Source organism: Ciconia boyciana, chromosome 3, assembly GCF_034638445.1.
Source record: "Ciconia boyciana chromosome 3, ASM3463844v1, whole genome shotgun sequence".
In the NCBI taxonomy this organism is placed as follows: Eukaryota; Metazoa; Chordata; class Aves; order Ciconiiformes; family Ciconiidae; genus Ciconia; species Ciconia boyciana.
In genome coordinates, this window is record NC_132936.1 from 88,996,229 (window position 1) to 89,014,700 (window position 18,472).

The window sequence follows — 18,472 nt, forward strand, 5'->3', positions numbered from 1 at the left end:
AGAGCACTGGCCACTTTTCTCGTTCAGCAATGTCTAAAGCCAACTGGATGGCCTTTACTTCTGCAGATTGGCTCCACTCACCATCTTCTTCAGCAGTTTCTACAACTTGTCGTATAGGACTCCATACAGCAGCTTTCCATCTCCAGTGGTTTCCTACAATATGACAGGACCCATCAGTGAACTGGGCATATTGTTTCTCATTTTCTGATAGTTTATTATAGCTTGGGGCCTCCTCAGCACACCTCACCTCCTCCTCTGGTGATATTCTGACATCTTTGCCTTCTGGCCAGTCCATGATCGCTTCCAAGATTCCTGGGCGATCGGAGTTTCCTATCTGAGCCCGTTGTGTGATCAGTGCAACCCACGTGCTCCACATAGCATCAGTTGCATGATGTGTAGAGGGGACCCTCCCTTTGAACATCCAGCCCAGCACCGGCAGTTGAGGTGCCAGGAGGAGCTGTGCTTCAGTACCAACCAGTTCTGAAGCAGCTCAAACCCCTTCATATGCTGCCAATATCTCATTTTCAGTTGGAATATAGCGGGCCTCGGATCCTCTGTATCCCCGGCTCCAAAACCCTAAGGGTCAACCTCGAGTCTCTGCTGGTGCTTTCTGCCAAAGGGTCCAGGTAGGGCCATTCTCCCCAGCTGCGGTGTAGAGCATATTGTTTACGTCTTGCCCTGCCCGGACTGGCCCAAGGGCTACTGGATGAACTATCTCCCGTTTAATTTGTTCAAAGGCTTGTCGTTGCTCAGGGCCCCATTTGAAATTGTTCTTCTTCCGGGTCACTTGATAGACAGGGCTTATGATCAGACTGTAATTTGGAATATGCCTTCTCCAAAAACCCACAGTGCCTAAGAAAGCTTGTGTTTCCTTTTGCTAGTTGGAGGATACATGGCTGTTATTTTGTTGATCACATCCACTGGGATCTGATGATGTCCATCTTGCCATTTTATTCCTAAAAACTGGATTTTCTGTGCAGGTCCCTTGACCTTTCTTTGCTTTATGGCAAAACTGGCTTTCAGAAGGATTTGGACTATTTTCTTCCCTTTCTGAAAAACTTCTTGTGCTGTATTGCGCCACATGATAATGTCATCAATGTATTGCAGATGTTCTGGAGCTTCACGCTGTTCCAGTGCAGTCTGGATCAGTCCATGGCAAATGGTAGGGCTGTGTTTCCACCCCTGGGGCAGTCGATTCCAAGTGTACTGAACGCCCTTCCAAGTGAAAGCAAACTGTGGCCTGCACTCTGCTGCCAAAGGGATTGAGAAGAACACATTAGCGGTATCAGTTGTAGCATGCCATTTGGCTGCCTTTGACTCCAGTTCGTATTGAAGTTCTAGGATGTCTGGCACGGCAGCACTTAGCGGCAGCGTAACTTCATTTGGGCCGCGTAACTTCATTTGGGCTACGATAGCCTACTGTTAGTCTCCACTCTCCATTAGACTTTTGCACTGGCCATGTAGGACTGTTAAAAGGTGAGCGAGTGTTCATGATCACTCCTTGGCTCTCCAGTCAACGATTCAGCTTATGGATGGGAATCAGGGAGTCTCAGTTGATGCGATATTGCCTCCAGTGCACTGTTGTGGTAGTGATTGGCACCTGTTGTTCTTCAACCCCCAGCAACCCCACAACAGAAGGGTCCTCTGAGAGACCGGGCAAGGTAGACAGCTGTTTAATTTCCTCCGTCTCCAAGGCAGCTATACCAAAAGCCCACCGGTACCCTTTTGGGTCCTTGAAACACCCTCTCCTGAGGTAGTCTATGCCAAGGATGCACGGAGCCTCTGGGCCAGTCACAATGGGGTGCTTTTGCCACTCATTCTCAGTTAGGCTCACTTCAGCCTCCAATAGAGTCAGCTGTTGGCATCCATCCATCACTCCAGAAATACAGATGGGTTCTGCCCCTATATAGCTTGACGGCATTAGGGTACACTGTGCACCGGTGTCTAGTGGAGCCTTCCACTCCTGTGGGTCTGATGAGCCAGGCCATCGAATACAGTTAATGTATCTGAGGAATGGATTTTAAGACATTTTGTCTTCTTATTGCATATGTGGTAGGAAAATAAATGAGAATGAGAAAATGAGAAAAAAAGACAAGTATCTGAAGCATTTTAGCAGCATAAAAATGAAAATAGTATGTCATCCCTACAGGACCCTGCATTTGATGAAATAAGTTGTTGTAGGTATTGGAATCTTTTGTTGGCATGGTATGTTTAAATATTTATTTATTTAAGCCATTAAAAGTAATCAGGTAATTTTATCTTTTATAATCTTTGAAATTATGTATTGTTTTTCTAGTAAGTAGAATAAGTGAGTGAAATCTTTTATTCAATCAGAGCGTAGGTATTTCTGTGCTGAAAACTGCTAAATAAGTGCTCCACAGGGCAACATGAAACTTTCATTGATCTACCCATGGAGCAGAGTCTCCTTGTACAGAAAGATTTCAGTACATTAGAGCATCACATCTGCTGAGTTAACTGCATGTCTGATCTCTTGATGGTATAATTTTATAACTTTATCCATTACTTCCTAGAGCTGGAATCCATCTTTTTCTCCCTCCCAAAGAGAGGTTTTGAGTGAATCATAGAAGTCTTCAGATAACTAGCTTTGCCATCCTGAACTATGTTGAACATCTTTGGCTTTCATTCCTAGAGGGGGGACAAGAGATTTAGGCAATAGCTTATTAGGTGTTCACTCATCTCACAGAGAGTCTTTGAGAGGACTACAGTGTATTACGTTTTCTTCCATGGATATGGCTCTTAATCACAACTTCCTCTCAGTTCTTGGAAGAAATATAGATTATCTGGGAGCTAGATTAAATCATCAAGTTCATTTCATTCCAGATTTCTTTGTCAGGCCTCTTGAAACAGGTAAGATTAATGTATACTGTTTTCACAGAAGGCAAAGCTTGAAAAGGCTGGATGGCTACATAGTTCCAGTACTGGAAATCTCTCCGTGCCTCCCCCTGGTTAATTTTTATTTCTACAGAAGGCTCACTCATCAAGCCAAGAATATATAGCTATAAATATTCCTTCAGCATTTCTCTACTGCAAGACATAGTGTACAATTGAAGTGCCTGATCTCAAGAACTAAACTCCAACAGTCTACACTGGAGACTGGATCCAAGACACTGAAGTCACCGAAAAAACTCCCATCAAATTTAGTAGTTTGAGAGTCTTTAGGGCCTCTTATACAAAGAATCAGGTCCACTTAGATTTAGCTGTGTTTTTTGGAAAGGAATTAAATGTGGATTTTACTGCTTAGGCGCATAAAAGGTAGGCATTGTTGTCAAGCTATGAAAAGAATACAGCTTGTCCTGCATCTGAGGACTGAATCGTGCTCTTCCTCAGTGAGCTCCAGTCTCCAATCCATCGTACGTGTACCTGCCCATGCTTCCATCAGGGGAATAAAGTCAGAGAGAGGAATACAGGATATATTCCTACCTCTCTTCTCTTCACGTATGCTCTGGGGGAGTTCAGTATCAAACACAAATGGAAAGCAGCAGGCACCTGTACCTTTATAAGAGGATGCACCTCTATTCTATATGAAAAAGAACTTACTTATATCTGGGTCAATCCACTACTATATTGAAGTGCATGCCGCCTATGGTGGGTTGACCTTGGCAGCTGCTAGGCACCCACCCAGCTGCTCTCTGCCCTCCTCAACAGCACTGGCGGAGAACATACGATGAAAAAGCTCATGGGTCGAGATAAAGACAGGGAGATCACAAAGCCAATATATCGTTTAGCTATGTTCAGTTCTGATACCCTTTGCCAGAAAACAGACATTTCTGTCATGAGGGTAAGGGAGCAAATGAAAAAAATGCTTGTAGACTGCAGCCCCACAGATTCCCAAACTATTTGGATTGTAGAAAACTAGGTATGAAATTGTTATGCCTGTGGCAACACGGTCCAGTGGTTTATTGCTGGTCAGAGCTGCTCAACAACACTTAACACCAAATGAGCCTAAAGAAGAAAATAAATTAGTTCTAACAGAGGAGAGCTATGTTTTAATTATTACGCTGAAAATACAGAAGAGAAGTGTGCAAATGAGAAAACAAGTGTACCTGATAACAATCTCGTGTTGTCTGTCACTCAAATTTTCCCTGTGGTGTCTCTGTAGAGGCTGTGGGGCTAGCTCACAAAATGCTGTCTCCTGAGAGTTGGTTTGTCAGCTGGAATTTGGGGCTGTATTTAGCCACAGGAACCAAAAGGTCAAGTCCATATCACTTTGCTTCCTATATTCTGTCATTCAGAGTCAAACTACGACATTAAGAAATGGGCTAACCAGTTCACTCTTTATTTACCCTGGCTTCCTTGCCAGGGAGCTTTTTTTTTTTGAGATGGACCCCTTCCTCTCTTTACATTTTGCTTTTCAGAATTTATTTCCTGGTACTTCCCTTACCCCCAGAATGCAATTTCTGACTTTAGACAAGATATACCTATAATAACTTGTGGTTCTTCTTTCCCCATTCTTTGAGATTGAGATATAAAAAGGAAATGCAGCAAATTACTCCTTCCCCTTCGCTGGGATCGTCTTCCTTTTCAAACTGTTACAATAAATTATTTACCATGAGACATATTCAGTGTGCACATATCTTAGCCATCTCTTTATTCCTGGTTCTCAGCTTTTCACACAGTATGGCTAACTTAGTGGACACGGAGCACTTATGCTTCCTTGGATGCAGGATGAAGAGACTCAGCCCCATCTCAGGGCAAGCCTGGGCCCACATTCGCCTTGCTTGTACCACTGGTACCATGGTGTCCAGGAAGGGCTGAGGCTCATGGTCCAGAAGGAGCTGTGGTGCACTCTGGCCAGGGTCCGCACCTGGACAGCTAGGTGATCTTGCAGCTGAGACACACCATTACCACCAGACTTGATGCAGCTGCAGAGCCATAGCAAGGCCATATTACTGATATAAATGACAGATTCTGCATTTCGAGTGGGTTTTTTTCAGAATAACTTCTGCTTTTTCCAAGTCCCCTTTATCAGTTTTGGTGCTTCTGCTGTCACAATTCTCAAATGGGAAATAAATCAGTTGCAACAGCTCAGTGAATCTTTCTTTTTCTTTTCTTATGTTTCTTTTTGCAGATCGCGCAGTAGCTGAAATCGAGAAAAAGATTATAGAAGCTTTTGAGGTGTTTGACCATGAATGCAATAAAACTGTGGATGTCAGGTTTGTAAATATCTTCACACAGAAATATTACAGGATCTAGTATAGAGATAAATAACTCCCTAGACCTGCATCTGCTTTATCAGAAAATGTAATTGAAACAGTCCTTTTGGCTCTGATCGGACAAGTATGTCTTTGCTTATTTAATAGACAGTTTGCATTGTTCAGTGTTTGAAGACTGAGACTGGCTTGAGAGAGGGATGCTGGGACTGCTGGAGTCAAGAGGCAAGAGGAAACTGCAGCTAGACAAGAAGTCTAAGGCTACAATTATTACTAGCAAATCTCTGCTCTGGTAGCTCATTTGGCACTGTAGGTCTGTATGGATCCCCTCGCTTTCAGGTTAGTTCCAGCTCATCAAGGAGTGTCCCTGCCAGTGCGTGTAACAGTTACCTGCTCTCAGTAGGTGTCCCCAACTGCAATGCATCCTGCACATCTCTCTTCCTCTGGGGTAATGTGGGAGGTGGATGGTGCTCTGTCAGGGAGGTCTTTTTAGGAGACTTGGAAGAAAATGGAATATAATTTGATTTAATAACAACAACAACAACAACAAGATGATAATACTTAATTGCACCAAAAGTCCATTTAGCCCAGCACCCTCATCTGAGCTACTAGTAGTTACTTGGGGGAGGAATATAAGGAATTGAGCAAATACGCAGTATTTCTTGTTTTTTGTACATCTGCCACATTATGATTTGAGTGGCACCTGGGGTTTTTTTGTCTTATGATAAATAGTGAAAATTGTTCTATATTAATATTCTTGACACCATTAATGATTTCATAGCTGTCTGTCACATTCCTCCTCCATCACAGTAGTTTAAGGCTGAAGAGTCCGGATGTGTTTAATCTCTCAGGAGATGCTATTCTATAGCTCTGGCCATTCTTTTTTGTGCTCCTTCTTGTTCAGCTATCTCCTTTTTGAAATTGAATGACTAGAACTGGGCAAATGGGATGCACAGATGGGAGTCAGGAGGGAGAGCTGCATGTTCTATACCTTTAGCATGCAATGTTGTGGAAATACAAACAAAATATATGTCTGAGGGGGTAAGAAAAAGTTCAGTGGAAGAAAAAACCAGACTGATAAGGGCATAACTGGCTACAAGATACTGGGCTAAAGGAAGTCAAATTTAAAAATTCCCTAATAATCTTAATTCTAGTGTTTTTAAATTCTGGTATTTTTAAAGTTTGACTATTTGACAGTGCTATTTTAACTTCATTTTAACATAAACATCCATACATATAACAATATGGCTTTGTTATACAGAAAACACATGTTTATGTCTCACTGAGCAGGTTCTGAAGTTGTTACAAGCTGTTGTCATTAAAGTTTACTGAAGTAATTTTTCATATTTCCAATTACTATTTTCACAAGAATATCACCAGAGGTTTTAATTATAAGTCAATTATTGAGTATAAACACTACAAAGGAGTGTGAGAACTGGTGAAATTGTCATTAGACATTCCTCACAAAGACAAATTGGAAGACGTCTTTAAATGTTCCAAACGTCTTTTCTACATCAAAAAACAGAGGCTAGAGAGGTGCAAAATATTTATGTGATGGTTTTAGCAATGCCTACTTACTAGTGCTTCTAACTTTAAGAAATTATGGGTACTTCATAGAAGTGAAATGATTTTTCAGTTATACTAGACAGGGAGAATTTCAGGGTATGTCTCCACACTCGGTACAATTGCTGCTCCCTCACCGGTAGGGCTCTTTGGGAAGCGTGCTCACTTAAATCTCTTGGCCCATCCCCAGGGAGGTGCCTGGTGCCCAGAGCTGGGGCTGCCCCAGTGCCCCCCGGCTGCTCTGCTCCTGGCTGGGGTGGTGGGACGGGCCCTGTCTCCCGCCACGGGGAGCCCCTGCCACTACCACCCCCCCAGCCCTGGGGAGCCCCTAGCCCTCACTGCACCATGACATACCAGTTGCTTATTTGTTTGTCATTTACATCTGTAGTCCTGGCTAAATAGCTGTAAAATTTGCTACACTCCTCACTCTATTATAGAATGGATATAGAGCTTAATAAAGTGTTACAACAACAAAATGATACAGATAGACTTTTTAAAAAATTTGTTCATTCAGACAGTAAGTCATAACATGTGAGAGGAGACATTCAAAAGACTATTTAACATAGTAAATGCACAATTTCACATTAATTTTTTGTCACAGTACAGTTACTGACAATGAACAATAATTTATTGTCTAATTTTTCCTAGCTTCATGTTGCAGGAATGTATCACAATACTGGGATTATTAATGGCTGATTATCTTGTATCAGAAGGTGGCAGTACAGCACAATTCTTAACCACAATTGTAGATGTGGGAATATTATTGCCTGAAATATCAGAAACCTGAGAAGAATATGGAAAATTACCCTGGCTTGACAGGCCAACACCAGTATTGCATGACTCCTAATGCAAATGCAAGTTACTAAGACATTAAGCGTGAGGAAGACTGTATTGTTTCGTGCTGCTTACAACACACCCTGAGTCAAGAGCTTTCATGCTTTTGCAAATCTTGTCATTGGAAATGTTATATCTAGGGTGAAAAACATGACCCAAAATTTTATTGCGTCTGTGTTACAAAACCTGTATGGACATAAACTCATTTTAACCATCATTTTTGTATGCTAGAAACTACACAGCAGAAACTGCAGCTGCTGAACTGAGTGAGAGGAAGTGGCTGGGAGGAAAATTACAATTTCCTATCTGGGTCCTTTAAACTCCATGTTACTACCAAATGTGACATGACTTTTTTGACCACAGACACTTGAGACAACATCCTCATGCTGGTACACACACAGGCTGCCAGAAACAGCAGCCAGCAATGCCAGATTTTGCAAACTCTTTCAGGGCCTGGCTTACCTTAGTCACGTTGTGGTTTTGCTGATGTGAGAGGTGAAGCAGGAGGTTGATGGCAGCCTTCCCATCTCTGGCAGTCTGTGAGAGCAGAAATAGTGTGGGACAGCAAGGAGGCAGCATTTGGGTTAGGTCTTTTACTGGGGGAGGCAGAGAATATTTACAAGTATCTTTTCGCTGGAAAAGAGGAGGGAGTGCAGGAGTGAGAGCATCAAATACAGAATATCCATACTAGAAATAGGATGCATGGACAAGGATTATAAAAATAGGACTAAATGTCTGACCTCATTGAGGCCAATGGCCAAACTTCCATTCACGTCCACAGGGGGCAAGGTTTCAGTGAGTCATTTGAGCAGATGGCTTCATTTCATAACAACTGTATGTGTGGGACTGGGTTTTGTTTTGTAACTATTTTTGTGCAGCCAGCCTTCTCCTCTTTTTTGTCTATTGTAGTGCTTCTCACATGTTTTCAGTCAGAATGGGAGCTCCTCAGGACCTGTCTGCGGAGGCCAAAGACTGACCCGTATAATTTTATGTGCGCTTGATGTGCCACATTTGAGATCTTACTGTTGTAAGATGATTTTACAAAGGTCATTGCTTCTTGTATCTACCATTTTTATTAGGCAATCTATTTTTTCCACCAAATGTACTGGTGAAGATGAGGAAACCACAGAGGTTTGAATCATGAGAACCATGATTCAATTGGATGCTGTGGATACTTATTCAAATGTACTTGAATTTCTGTGTCGTAGAATTGGATTGAAAATCACAAGCAATATTGACGCTTCTGTTAGTTTGTTTTCAATCATACCATAAATCTCATTAGTAGTCTTTTTTACAGCTTTTCAGTACTTTTGCATCTCGTCTGTGAAGTTGTTAATCTTTAACTTTTCTGAGGCATTGCCACTTTGGTCAGAATTTTATTTAGAGCCTCAGAACAACTGCACCAGGTTCAGCAGTAAATGCAAGCTATGAATATATTTTGCAGCGTAAACAGGGTGGTGATAAGCCAGTGTGTTGGTCCGTTCGACTCTTTCAGAGCACAGCAGGGGCATGGCAGGGCTGCCTCCTTCGTGACCTTTTGTAATTGTTCTTTCCTGCAGTTAGAATTTGTATCTTTATAGCATTTAATGTAAACATATAGGTTTCAAAGTGTTGTATTAACTATATAAATGTAGACTTTACTGAAGTTAAATTAGAGGACAGCAGTTGAAAAGTAATCTGCACACAGTACACTGCAACACAATGGTAAAGAAGAATCTTGGGGAAAGTCACAAGAACAATTATACTCTTCCAAAAAGCTCCAGAATATTTAATGTCTGTAAAAATAGACATTGCTTACTGAGATGTCATCTTAAAAGTCCACATACATGTGCTTATGTGCTCGTATATGCATGCTCCTGTACGCAAACTCTGAAATGGTATCTGGATTCTCCACAGACACTCTTGTATTGCAGATTTACCAACAAAGATGTTCTTTCTTTCTTTCAGAGAGATTGGTTCAATTGTCAGGTCACTGGGTTGCTTCCCAACGGAGGCAGAACTACATGAACTGCTTGCAAAGGTAAATGTTTAGATATTTTGTATTTTTTTCAGTCTTAAACTTGCACAAGTTTGGCCCTTTTGCCTTGCTGTGTGGGAAACCTAAGCTCTTTTCCCAGAGCTTGGAAGTGTCATGGAAGTGATTCAGGCAGGCAGGCGGGCAGTCTCTCAGGTTGCCCTGAAGCAAGCCTTTAGGCTGATGAGGTAACAACATTGATGGGTTAAAATGAGGAGTCTTTGACTCTCTTTTACCCCAGAAGGTCAGTGTGACACTGTGCTAAGGTGGAGGGGCGTTTATAGAAAATGGAGGAAGAATTGGTTTTGGCTGATTAAAAAGAATGTCCTAAACCTCAGTCACATTAGGATATCCAAACCCTAACCATCTCACTCTTCTGGACATGTCATGGGCACACACTGATGATTAAGTAATAAAAATTAGTTCTTGAGCGGGTGTTAAAATTATACATCACATTCAAAAAATACACAGAGGGAAGACGTGCTATGTTTTTTCACTGGGTCCTGTATTGCTCTCTTATAGCTAGACCTCCCAACTTTCTGTTCCTCCTGAGGTCTCTCCCGGTCTTGAGATTTCTCCGTTATAGATAAGTAATCTTTTCTTACTTGATTACTTAAGCATGGAAGTCAGAATTCAGACATAAAACCTCGCAAGACCTAGCAGTCCTCCCATTCTCCTAGTGATACGCAGGGGTAAGGAACTTCAATCACATTTCTCCACAGTTTTTTGCTACACTAATTTTTGTCTCCTTACCTCATGCTTGTAATAGAAAGGATGGTGTGCTGGTGCCTTGGCAGGGTATGGTTAATAAGTGGGACAAAGAAGTGGGAAAAAGACTCCACATTCTTTTTGCAAACGGATATGCTGCGTTAAGGAATGGAAGATGCTGGGGCTGAGAGGTGGGGGAAGGATTTTTTGCTTTTTCATGTATAGGTCAGGATACTGGGAATTGATCTCTCTTACTCTTTTCCTCCTGTCCCCAACAAAAATTTGCATAGTTGCAGTAGTAGTCTGTCCTCAGTAGCCTTGTCTGGTCTCTTGTAGATCAGAATTTAGTGTGAGAAATCTTGTGCTAAGTCTTGTGAAAGTGACGCAGCTGCTTCAGATGAGGAAGTGCAAAGAACCATCAGAGTAGAAGGATCTTTTAACATGATACTGCAATCTGTCTGCACTGGTTCTGTACTCTCAGTACCAGATTGTCCCAGCTCCCACTGACAAACAAGACAAAACGGAAAGAGAAATTATGGTGCTTAATACAGATGATATTTTTAGTGGCCCACAGAGATTTTTGTTTGCAGCAAATGAACAGTGCAACTGACTCAAGATACAGAATTGAGAAAAGGAAGGGGATGCTTTGACCCAATCCCCCCCAAGTCCAGGGGAACCAGGAGAGTTTTAGGGCCTGCCTTCCCCTCCCAAAGAGACTGGACTTTCTTTTTTTTTTTTTTCCAATTTTCAGCATTACTGAAAATTTGAGATAAGTAATACATAACAAAGTACAATGCAATGCAGCTATGAGGCGGAAGATTCTTGAGATACAACAGTGTAACGTGTATGCAATTGTTGATTATAAGGATATTAAATTAAAGTACAAATACTGCAAGAAGAAAGAATACATTCAAGAGGAATGGTCAACCTTAAAGAACACTGAACTGGAAGTTAAATCTCAAAGAAGGTTTCACGGTGTCTGTAAATGAAACCTCGGCATAGGTTTAATACCAGAAGAACACTGTCAGAACCCTTCATGTATTATGTTAATCACTAATATATCTCAATTTGTATAAGATACCATTACCATTGACTGTGGTAAATACCATTTTATCTTAATCTAGATAAAGTAAAAATTGTCTCTGTTGGCTGGTTTGTAACCAAGCTATTTCCCCAGTATTTTTGCCCATTGTAAGCTGTGATTCATTTCTGTTTCTCACTACTTGTGTCTCTCAGTTATCTATCTTCCCATTAGCCTTATTGTAGCTAAACTAGCATATGTTGACTTCAAGTTATTCCTATCTGCCAAATCAGCATTCATATAATTATTTTATCTCTAAAAATTATCATATACTGTTTCTTCTATTGCCTTATGCTAAATGCTGTACTTAATATCATATATTTAGTCCTGCTTACAAAGTTAAGATTAAATGATAAGCCTAGAGATGGTGAAAGCTAATCTGAGGGTTACTACAATGCCTGGAGTTTGGAATCCCAGGTTCAGTGCACTGCTCTGCTGCAGATCACCTGGATAACTCTGGAAAATGGTTTTGTTTCTTTGTGACTCAAGTCCCCAAATGTTACATGGACAATAATAGTATGGCTGTGAGAGTAGAGATACGAAACATAATGAGTGCTACAGTACAGTTGTTACGGGAGCTGTGGATGTACCCAAAGGAAGGAGAGAGAGCAAACCTCACAGAGTTTGAGCAAGCAAATACTGTAACAGCCACTGTGAAAAGAGGAGGAATTACAGAAAAAGGAAAACATCAGTGGGAAATGAGCTATAGGAGTGAGCATGAGGAAGAGTAAGAGGATACACATACCTGCAAATCTGAACACTTACTGACTTAGGCAAGGTTAATATATTCAGTTTACTCACATATCTATCCAATGTTCGAAATAGGATTAATTTTAACAGTTCAAGATATTGCTGGGCCTGTAGAGCCACTGAAATGGAAGCTGTTCTTTCCAGGTCAGAGGAAGCTGAGGTTGCTCATCACCTCCCAGGACTAGGTGCATTGTCAGGAAGGACATGTTTCTTCCACAGACTGCTTTCTGAAGGCAAAATACAAATAGTACACCAACAAAAAGAGGCAAATCTGGATGATATTTGTCAGTGAGGGCTGACATTTTCACAGGTATTTGTTACGTTGAGCTCTGAAGTGGTCATTGCCAGTGAGTTCTTCTGCTATGAAAATTAGGATGACCTTCAGCTGTTTGGATGAGCAGATCTAATGTTTTGTGACTCTTATACATGGTTTACATAACTTACCATCTTTGTGGATATTTTGGGTGCTTGCTTTTGGTTGTTCTGCTTAATATAAGACACATCTATCTGTTTCTGATAAATAGCTACCATATTTCTTTTTCTGTCTCTGTGGACTTCTGACCTAATACTAGTTGAAGCACAGATGTTCCCTAAAACATCCTGTGTTCTTATCCATCTCAGTATTTGTGATGCATGGAATAGTTCAGTGTATTGGCTAACTGTTATGTCACTGCAAAGAAGTTAAGTTTTGCCAGGTATTTTGTTACACCTTTTCAGTCAAGCAAGCAGTAAAACAAATGATTCTGTAATGGTAAAAGGTACCATTTGATTTAGCATGAAGCATGCAACAGTTTCATTTCTTTGCTAAAGATCCCTTCCTTTAGGCTTACCAAACAGAAGGGAAAAAGTGCTTTTTCAAGCCAATTTCCACTCTAAAGCAGCAAGAGGTGGTGGCTGCCTGCTTTTAGCAATCAAAACCCTTCAAGAGCACTGGAAAAGAGCATGCAGCAGTTGCAGCTCTCCATTTAAGCAACTGGATGTATCAGGCATCACCCCAGCTCTGACCCAGCTCCCAAGAGGAAGATTTCTTACTTTGTCTTTTCTTGGCTCAGTTAGGAGATTTCAAATCAGTGCCTATTTGAGTCTTCTTTCAATCTATCTGAGCTGTGTCTTGGAGAGCCTAGCAAGGTGTCGATGCTGCCATGTGAGACCACAAGGCATGCATCCAGTTTCAACACAGACAGGAACAGGCTAGCTCCATTAAGAGGGCTCCTTTTGGGAGTAAAACTTGAAATGTTAAGGGAAGGGATGCACCCCGATGATAGGGAGCAGTTTTTACCATGTTGCTCATCTCCTGTGGAAGTATAAGAACGTGGTGAGAATGCTTCAAGAAGTCCCCGATGTTTTGGGACTCATCTGTTAATTTAGTTGAGACGCAAAGGGACGCTTTTCTTTGTGTAGCATTTTATGGGCTGCCTTATGAGTGTTTCAGACTGCCCTGACTCAGTCTGCCTGCCTCTCTGGTCCTTCCCCTGATGACTCTCTCTGGCTATGAAACATGTGGAGGCAACAGATTCCATCCTTGAGGTATACTAGACTGGGGCTATGTCCAAACTAGCACATTAAATATGCCCAGAAACATCCTTGAGTGTTGAAGCCAGCTGGCACAGAGAAGCTCATGTCTACCCTGGTAAATGTTTTATGCGGAGTGGCTGCACAAAGCAGCCTGCTGGAGAACAGTCTCTAAGGTCCTAGCCAGGCCTGGTGACTGCTGGGGGGAGTGTTAGGTGGCACAGGCCAAAATCATGCCAGGGAATGTGCTAATGGTTTGCTGTTATGGGTGGTCACATTACACTGCTTGGGAATGTTCCAGGTCCTGCTAGGCTTTACTGGTATGAATGCAGTCTGAATGTTTAAACCTCTACTGAGTTATTGTGGAAGATAAGATCGGTTACTAGGTGTCCAGTTCCTTTGCATGAATGGTTTCTAAGCACAAGAGGGCAATATTGAGTTGTTGAAAGCGTCTGTAATGCAGGACTGTATTTTGCCTGGGATATTTCTTCCTCTGATTTCTTTCTATTTGATCACAAGCATTTCACTCAGATGTTATGGTGCCATGTGATATTAAAGACCTGATCTAAATATTCAAAGTCTAACTCTGTCATTTTAATGCAGGAACCACCCCAATTTTCTGGTTTTCGTATTAGTTTGCTAATGAGTCATATAATCTGCCATACTTAAGTTTTATTTTTAGGTAGAAGAAGAAGAACCGACCGGATGCATTCATCTGGAAAAGTTTCTTCCAGTGATGACAAAAGTACTACTCAACAGAAGGTAATGGAAAGTGGTTTTTCTGTGTCTGTAGTTTATTCCAGATTGACAGGGTTGATTCTGAAAGAATAGATCTACAGTAATTTTATGTAACTGGAAGGAGTACAGATTTTTTTTTGTTATTTAAACTCAGTTTACATTAGCTTGATAGATTTTGTTTCAAAATTACTTCACTCAGTTTACATTAGCTTGATAGATTTTGTTTCAAAATTACTTTGTCTACATAAAATTATGTTGTATGGATGATATAAATAATAACAGCTTATAATCATGAATTGTGATAATGTGTAGCTTTTGTATTTTTAATGTGAATCAGAATTAACTTGCTATTCAACGTGTTTTGTGCATCTCTGAAATACTTTATATGCAAATTAAGGTCATAACCATTACTTTCTCTGAACATGTGAGTTACAGTTACTGAGAAGCACAGTGTGTTACAGTGTATTTTCAATAAGTTCTATAAATCAGCTTCATGTTCATGTCTCAAAATGACTGCCAGGTACAGTTGAATGTACACAACTAACACTAAAAAACTGCCGCTCTATAAATCTAGAACAAAACCACTGTTCATTATTCAAAGGTACTTAGAAATCTTTGCATGTACACAGGAACTTGTGCTATTTTGATATTTTGCACTAAAAGCAAGATTACTTACAGGGAATTTATCTTTCTTTTTAAAGATGGTAGCCACGGGTTTTGGGAGACTCAGTCTTGTCCAATACTGAGAAGTTATTTTGCACCCAGAGGGCATTTGGTAGGAGGGTGTTCTACACATGAAATAGCTATTTCCCCAAACTGTCTCGTAGCATCCAGAGGCAACAGGGTCCACTTTGGGGCTGTGTTTGAGAGTCTTTGTGCCCGTGTCTGGACACGGACCAGCCAGCAGTGTTTGGGTCCCGGTGTGCCTGCGCCGGTGCATTGCCTTCCCAGGTTCCTGCACCTTTGCCTTCTCTGGCCTTCATGGCACATTTCTGGTTCCACACTGCTGTTCACCCTTTCACAAAATGATACCTTGCTGCTCTGGGCTTGCTGCTTCTCCTTCACACCCCCTCCACACAAACATACACACACATGCACACACAAAAACCCCACACACTTTCCCCAGGCTAGTGCAGGCTTGTCAAGACCCACTTTATCTTTTGGGGCACCATGTCCATAGTTCACTTATCCAAGGGCACATGAGATTTCAATCACAAAAAACAAGGCCTCTTCTTAGCACATTTGATTTTTAGATAGTAAAAGAGCGAGGCGGGTCTGGATGAAACAATCAAGCAGTTAGAACCTCCCTGGCTTCAACATCTTCTCTTTAGTATTCTTGGGGGTTGGTGAGAGTCTGCTGGGCTACGGAAGGTCTCCGTTGCTGCACAGGACTTCCTTTCCAGCTCTGAAATCAGGCACACATATGCGTGCGCACACGTGCCCAGTTCTCCTGTCTCTCTGAAATTGTTAGTGACAGACCTTTCTTTTATAGCTACCAGCCTCCTTTGCTCATCATCAGCTCATTACTGTGAAAGTCCCACTAGGTGATCTGTTGCCTAGCTACCGGCGTACCTGGACAAAACTTTGTTTTCTTGGTTTGGCCATCTTCTGTTCAGTGCATTGGCTACATGAAATGATTCAGCTATTATTGATTCCTACTAACCCACTCAGCCAGCCCAGACATGCAGAAGCCATTCAACTGGCTCCTTAGCACAAGGAAAATTAAACAGGAGTACAATAACAGACATGAGAGGTAAAGATATGGACAGTTCCAAAAAGCCAAGCTGGAATTAAATGTTTGATAGACAAACTTAGTAAATTCTCATTGAAAATAAGTTTTCCCTTTCCTTTAGTACTCATATTTTATTCTTTCAGAATAGTACAGTAGCCTGCCAAACAGTGACTTGACTTAACTTTTCTGATTCAATGGTTTCAGCTACCGGCCTATTCCAGAAGATGTTCTTCTACATGCATTTGAGGTCTGTAACTAAATATTCAAGTACCTAATTGCTGGAAAGAAGTTGCTGATTCTTGATTCAATATGGTTAAAACCACAAGTTTTATTCTTTTTCTTTAAAGGCTTTGGATGAGAATAAATGTGGATATATTACTGAAGAGGAGCTGGTCAAATATTTGACTGAAGAAGGTAACATGACTTTTGTAATATCAGTATTTAAATAAATAAACATTACATGTGTATATGGCACCTTGAGGTCCTCATTCTGCATGCCAAAACTTGCAGGAATAGGTACATTGTCTTCAAACAATACTGTTGCTGTGATGAGTGGCTGCAGACTAGAACATTTCGCTGGTGAATAATGCAGGGAAAGAACATTTATCTGCCTGCTTGCAGACATTATAAGATAGAGATTATTATTATTAAGAGTCATAATTCGGTCTTATGTGGACATTTTATGATTCTGTGCACATCTATGTACTTCCTAAGGATGTGCCTCTTTTTCTGTCCTCCTGTAAAATTGTAGTTAGATTTCCAGATATTGCAGGTAGTTTCAGTGCTCATTCATTCCTGCATTATCTTGATATTAATTCTTGTGCCGTACGCAAACAAAGAGATTCAAAGACCAGATTTAAGTTGTATATCAAGTAATCCTCAATATCCCTTGGAGAGCCTGCTTTTCTTGCATGGCTGACTCATGCCTGCCTGCCTCAAGTACAAAAAGATGTGCAGGCTTTGCGCAAGACCTATCCTCAGATGGGGACCTTGTTCTCAAAGAGGGATGCAGTAGGCCATCAGCAGCTTTGAAGCTCCTAAAAGAGAAAAACCAGAAGCCTTTCATGATGTAAATACAAGTGGAAGGATAGCCAAATGAGAGATAATAATTCTCCTGTACACATTGGAAGAATTCCCTCTGACAAAAACAGTTGTTTCGAAATCCCTGTGGCAAAGAGGAACAGGCTGTTTTGGAGTCTGTGAACTAAAAGGAGATCAGGAGATCCAGGCCCTCTGTCTCCTTTCCCTTAGACCAGCTTGCTTGGTGTGCAGGACTTACACTCGCAAAAGTGAAGGAATTGGACCCTTTGTATTGCCCCTTTTCTCCCCTGTGTGAGGACTGAAAGGAGATCCTTGCAAGGGAAAAGCAGGGTAATTTGCCAGCCCTGAAAAGAACATTTATCAAGACAAAGTGTTATTCTCTGCTGTCTTTCAGGTGAGCCCTTTACTCGGGAAGAAATGGAGGACATGCTCTCCACGGCTCTAGATCCAGAAACAAATACTGTTCGCTACAGAGACTACATTTCAATGGTGGTAGTAGACGAAAGTTAAGATCTTCCCCTATAGTGTTTGAGATGCCTTTTGGTAACAGCAGTGTAGCTTGGCAGTTAGTTGAAATATGTATCTTAAAGTATAACAAAGCTTGGCTTGTGACCTTCTACTTATAATTACAATAAAATCTGTGTAGCTATATTTCCTTGAGTTCTCTATACATATTGAAATATATTCACACCTGGAAAAAGAGCTCTTGACAGAAATACTGTGTAAGGTCTGGAAAAGAAATCATGGAATTTGGTTTGAAAAATAACAGGAAAAATAATGTTAATGCAGTCAAGAAATGACTTTACAATTGCTTCTGAAAAACTAACGGAAAATGAGACCTGTGAAAGCGGGTAATAAGTAGGTAAGTGAGTACCTTAAGATTACTAAAGTTGTGAAGGCATGCTACTAAGATTAAGCTTTTATATTTAAATGTAATCCCTGTTTGTGTTTAGCTAATAAGGCACCAGGTGGGTTACTCCTTTTGAAATAATATAATAGATCAATAAACTTTCTACGATTTCTAGTTTTGTCAAATATTTGTGCTTTGTTTACCATAGGCAATTAAACTGGACCAGTTAGTTTCATTTTATGTTACTCATCCATTGGCACATGGTATTTTGCTTCCATTTTAAACATGCAGGTAACGCTAAAACCATTGCCATAGTCAAATTTACAAAGTAATCCTTGAGAACATTTCTGTTACTATAGGCAATAAACAGTTCCCCTTTCAGAACCAGTTTGAAAGTCAGGAGCTAAAACTGTTCAAAACTTAGGATCATAGGACTGGAATTTGATTTTCATAAACTGATGAAGCACCATTTTTTGAA

At 41.0% G+C, this 18,472-nt stretch overlaps 1 protein-coding gene across 1 annotated transcript in view; it reads left to right on the top strand.

The window, feature by feature from the left end:
• The window catches only part of EFCAB2 (EF-hand calcium binding domain 2), a 36,532-nt gene extending 18,402 nt beyond the window's left edge, over positions 1 to 18,130 (top strand). The window contains exons 2-7 of the mRNA XM_072858105.1: positions 5,090 to 5,174; positions 9,516 to 9,588; positions 14,316 to 14,395; positions 16,308 to 16,350; positions 16,451 to 16,517; positions 17,539 to 18,130. Coding sequence (XP_072714206.1) covers positions 5,090 to 5,174; positions 9,516 to 9,588; positions 14,316 to 14,395; positions 16,308 to 16,350; positions 16,451 to 16,517; positions 17,539 to 17,654 — 464 coding nt within the window. The 3' untranslated portion in view covers positions 17,655 to 18,130. The remainder of the gene's footprint in view (positions 1 to 5,089; positions 5,175 to 9,515; positions 9,589 to 14,315; positions 14,396 to 16,307; positions 16,351 to 16,450; positions 16,518 to 17,538) is intronic.
• The last annotated feature ends 342 nt before the right edge of the window (positions 18,131 to 18,472 follow it).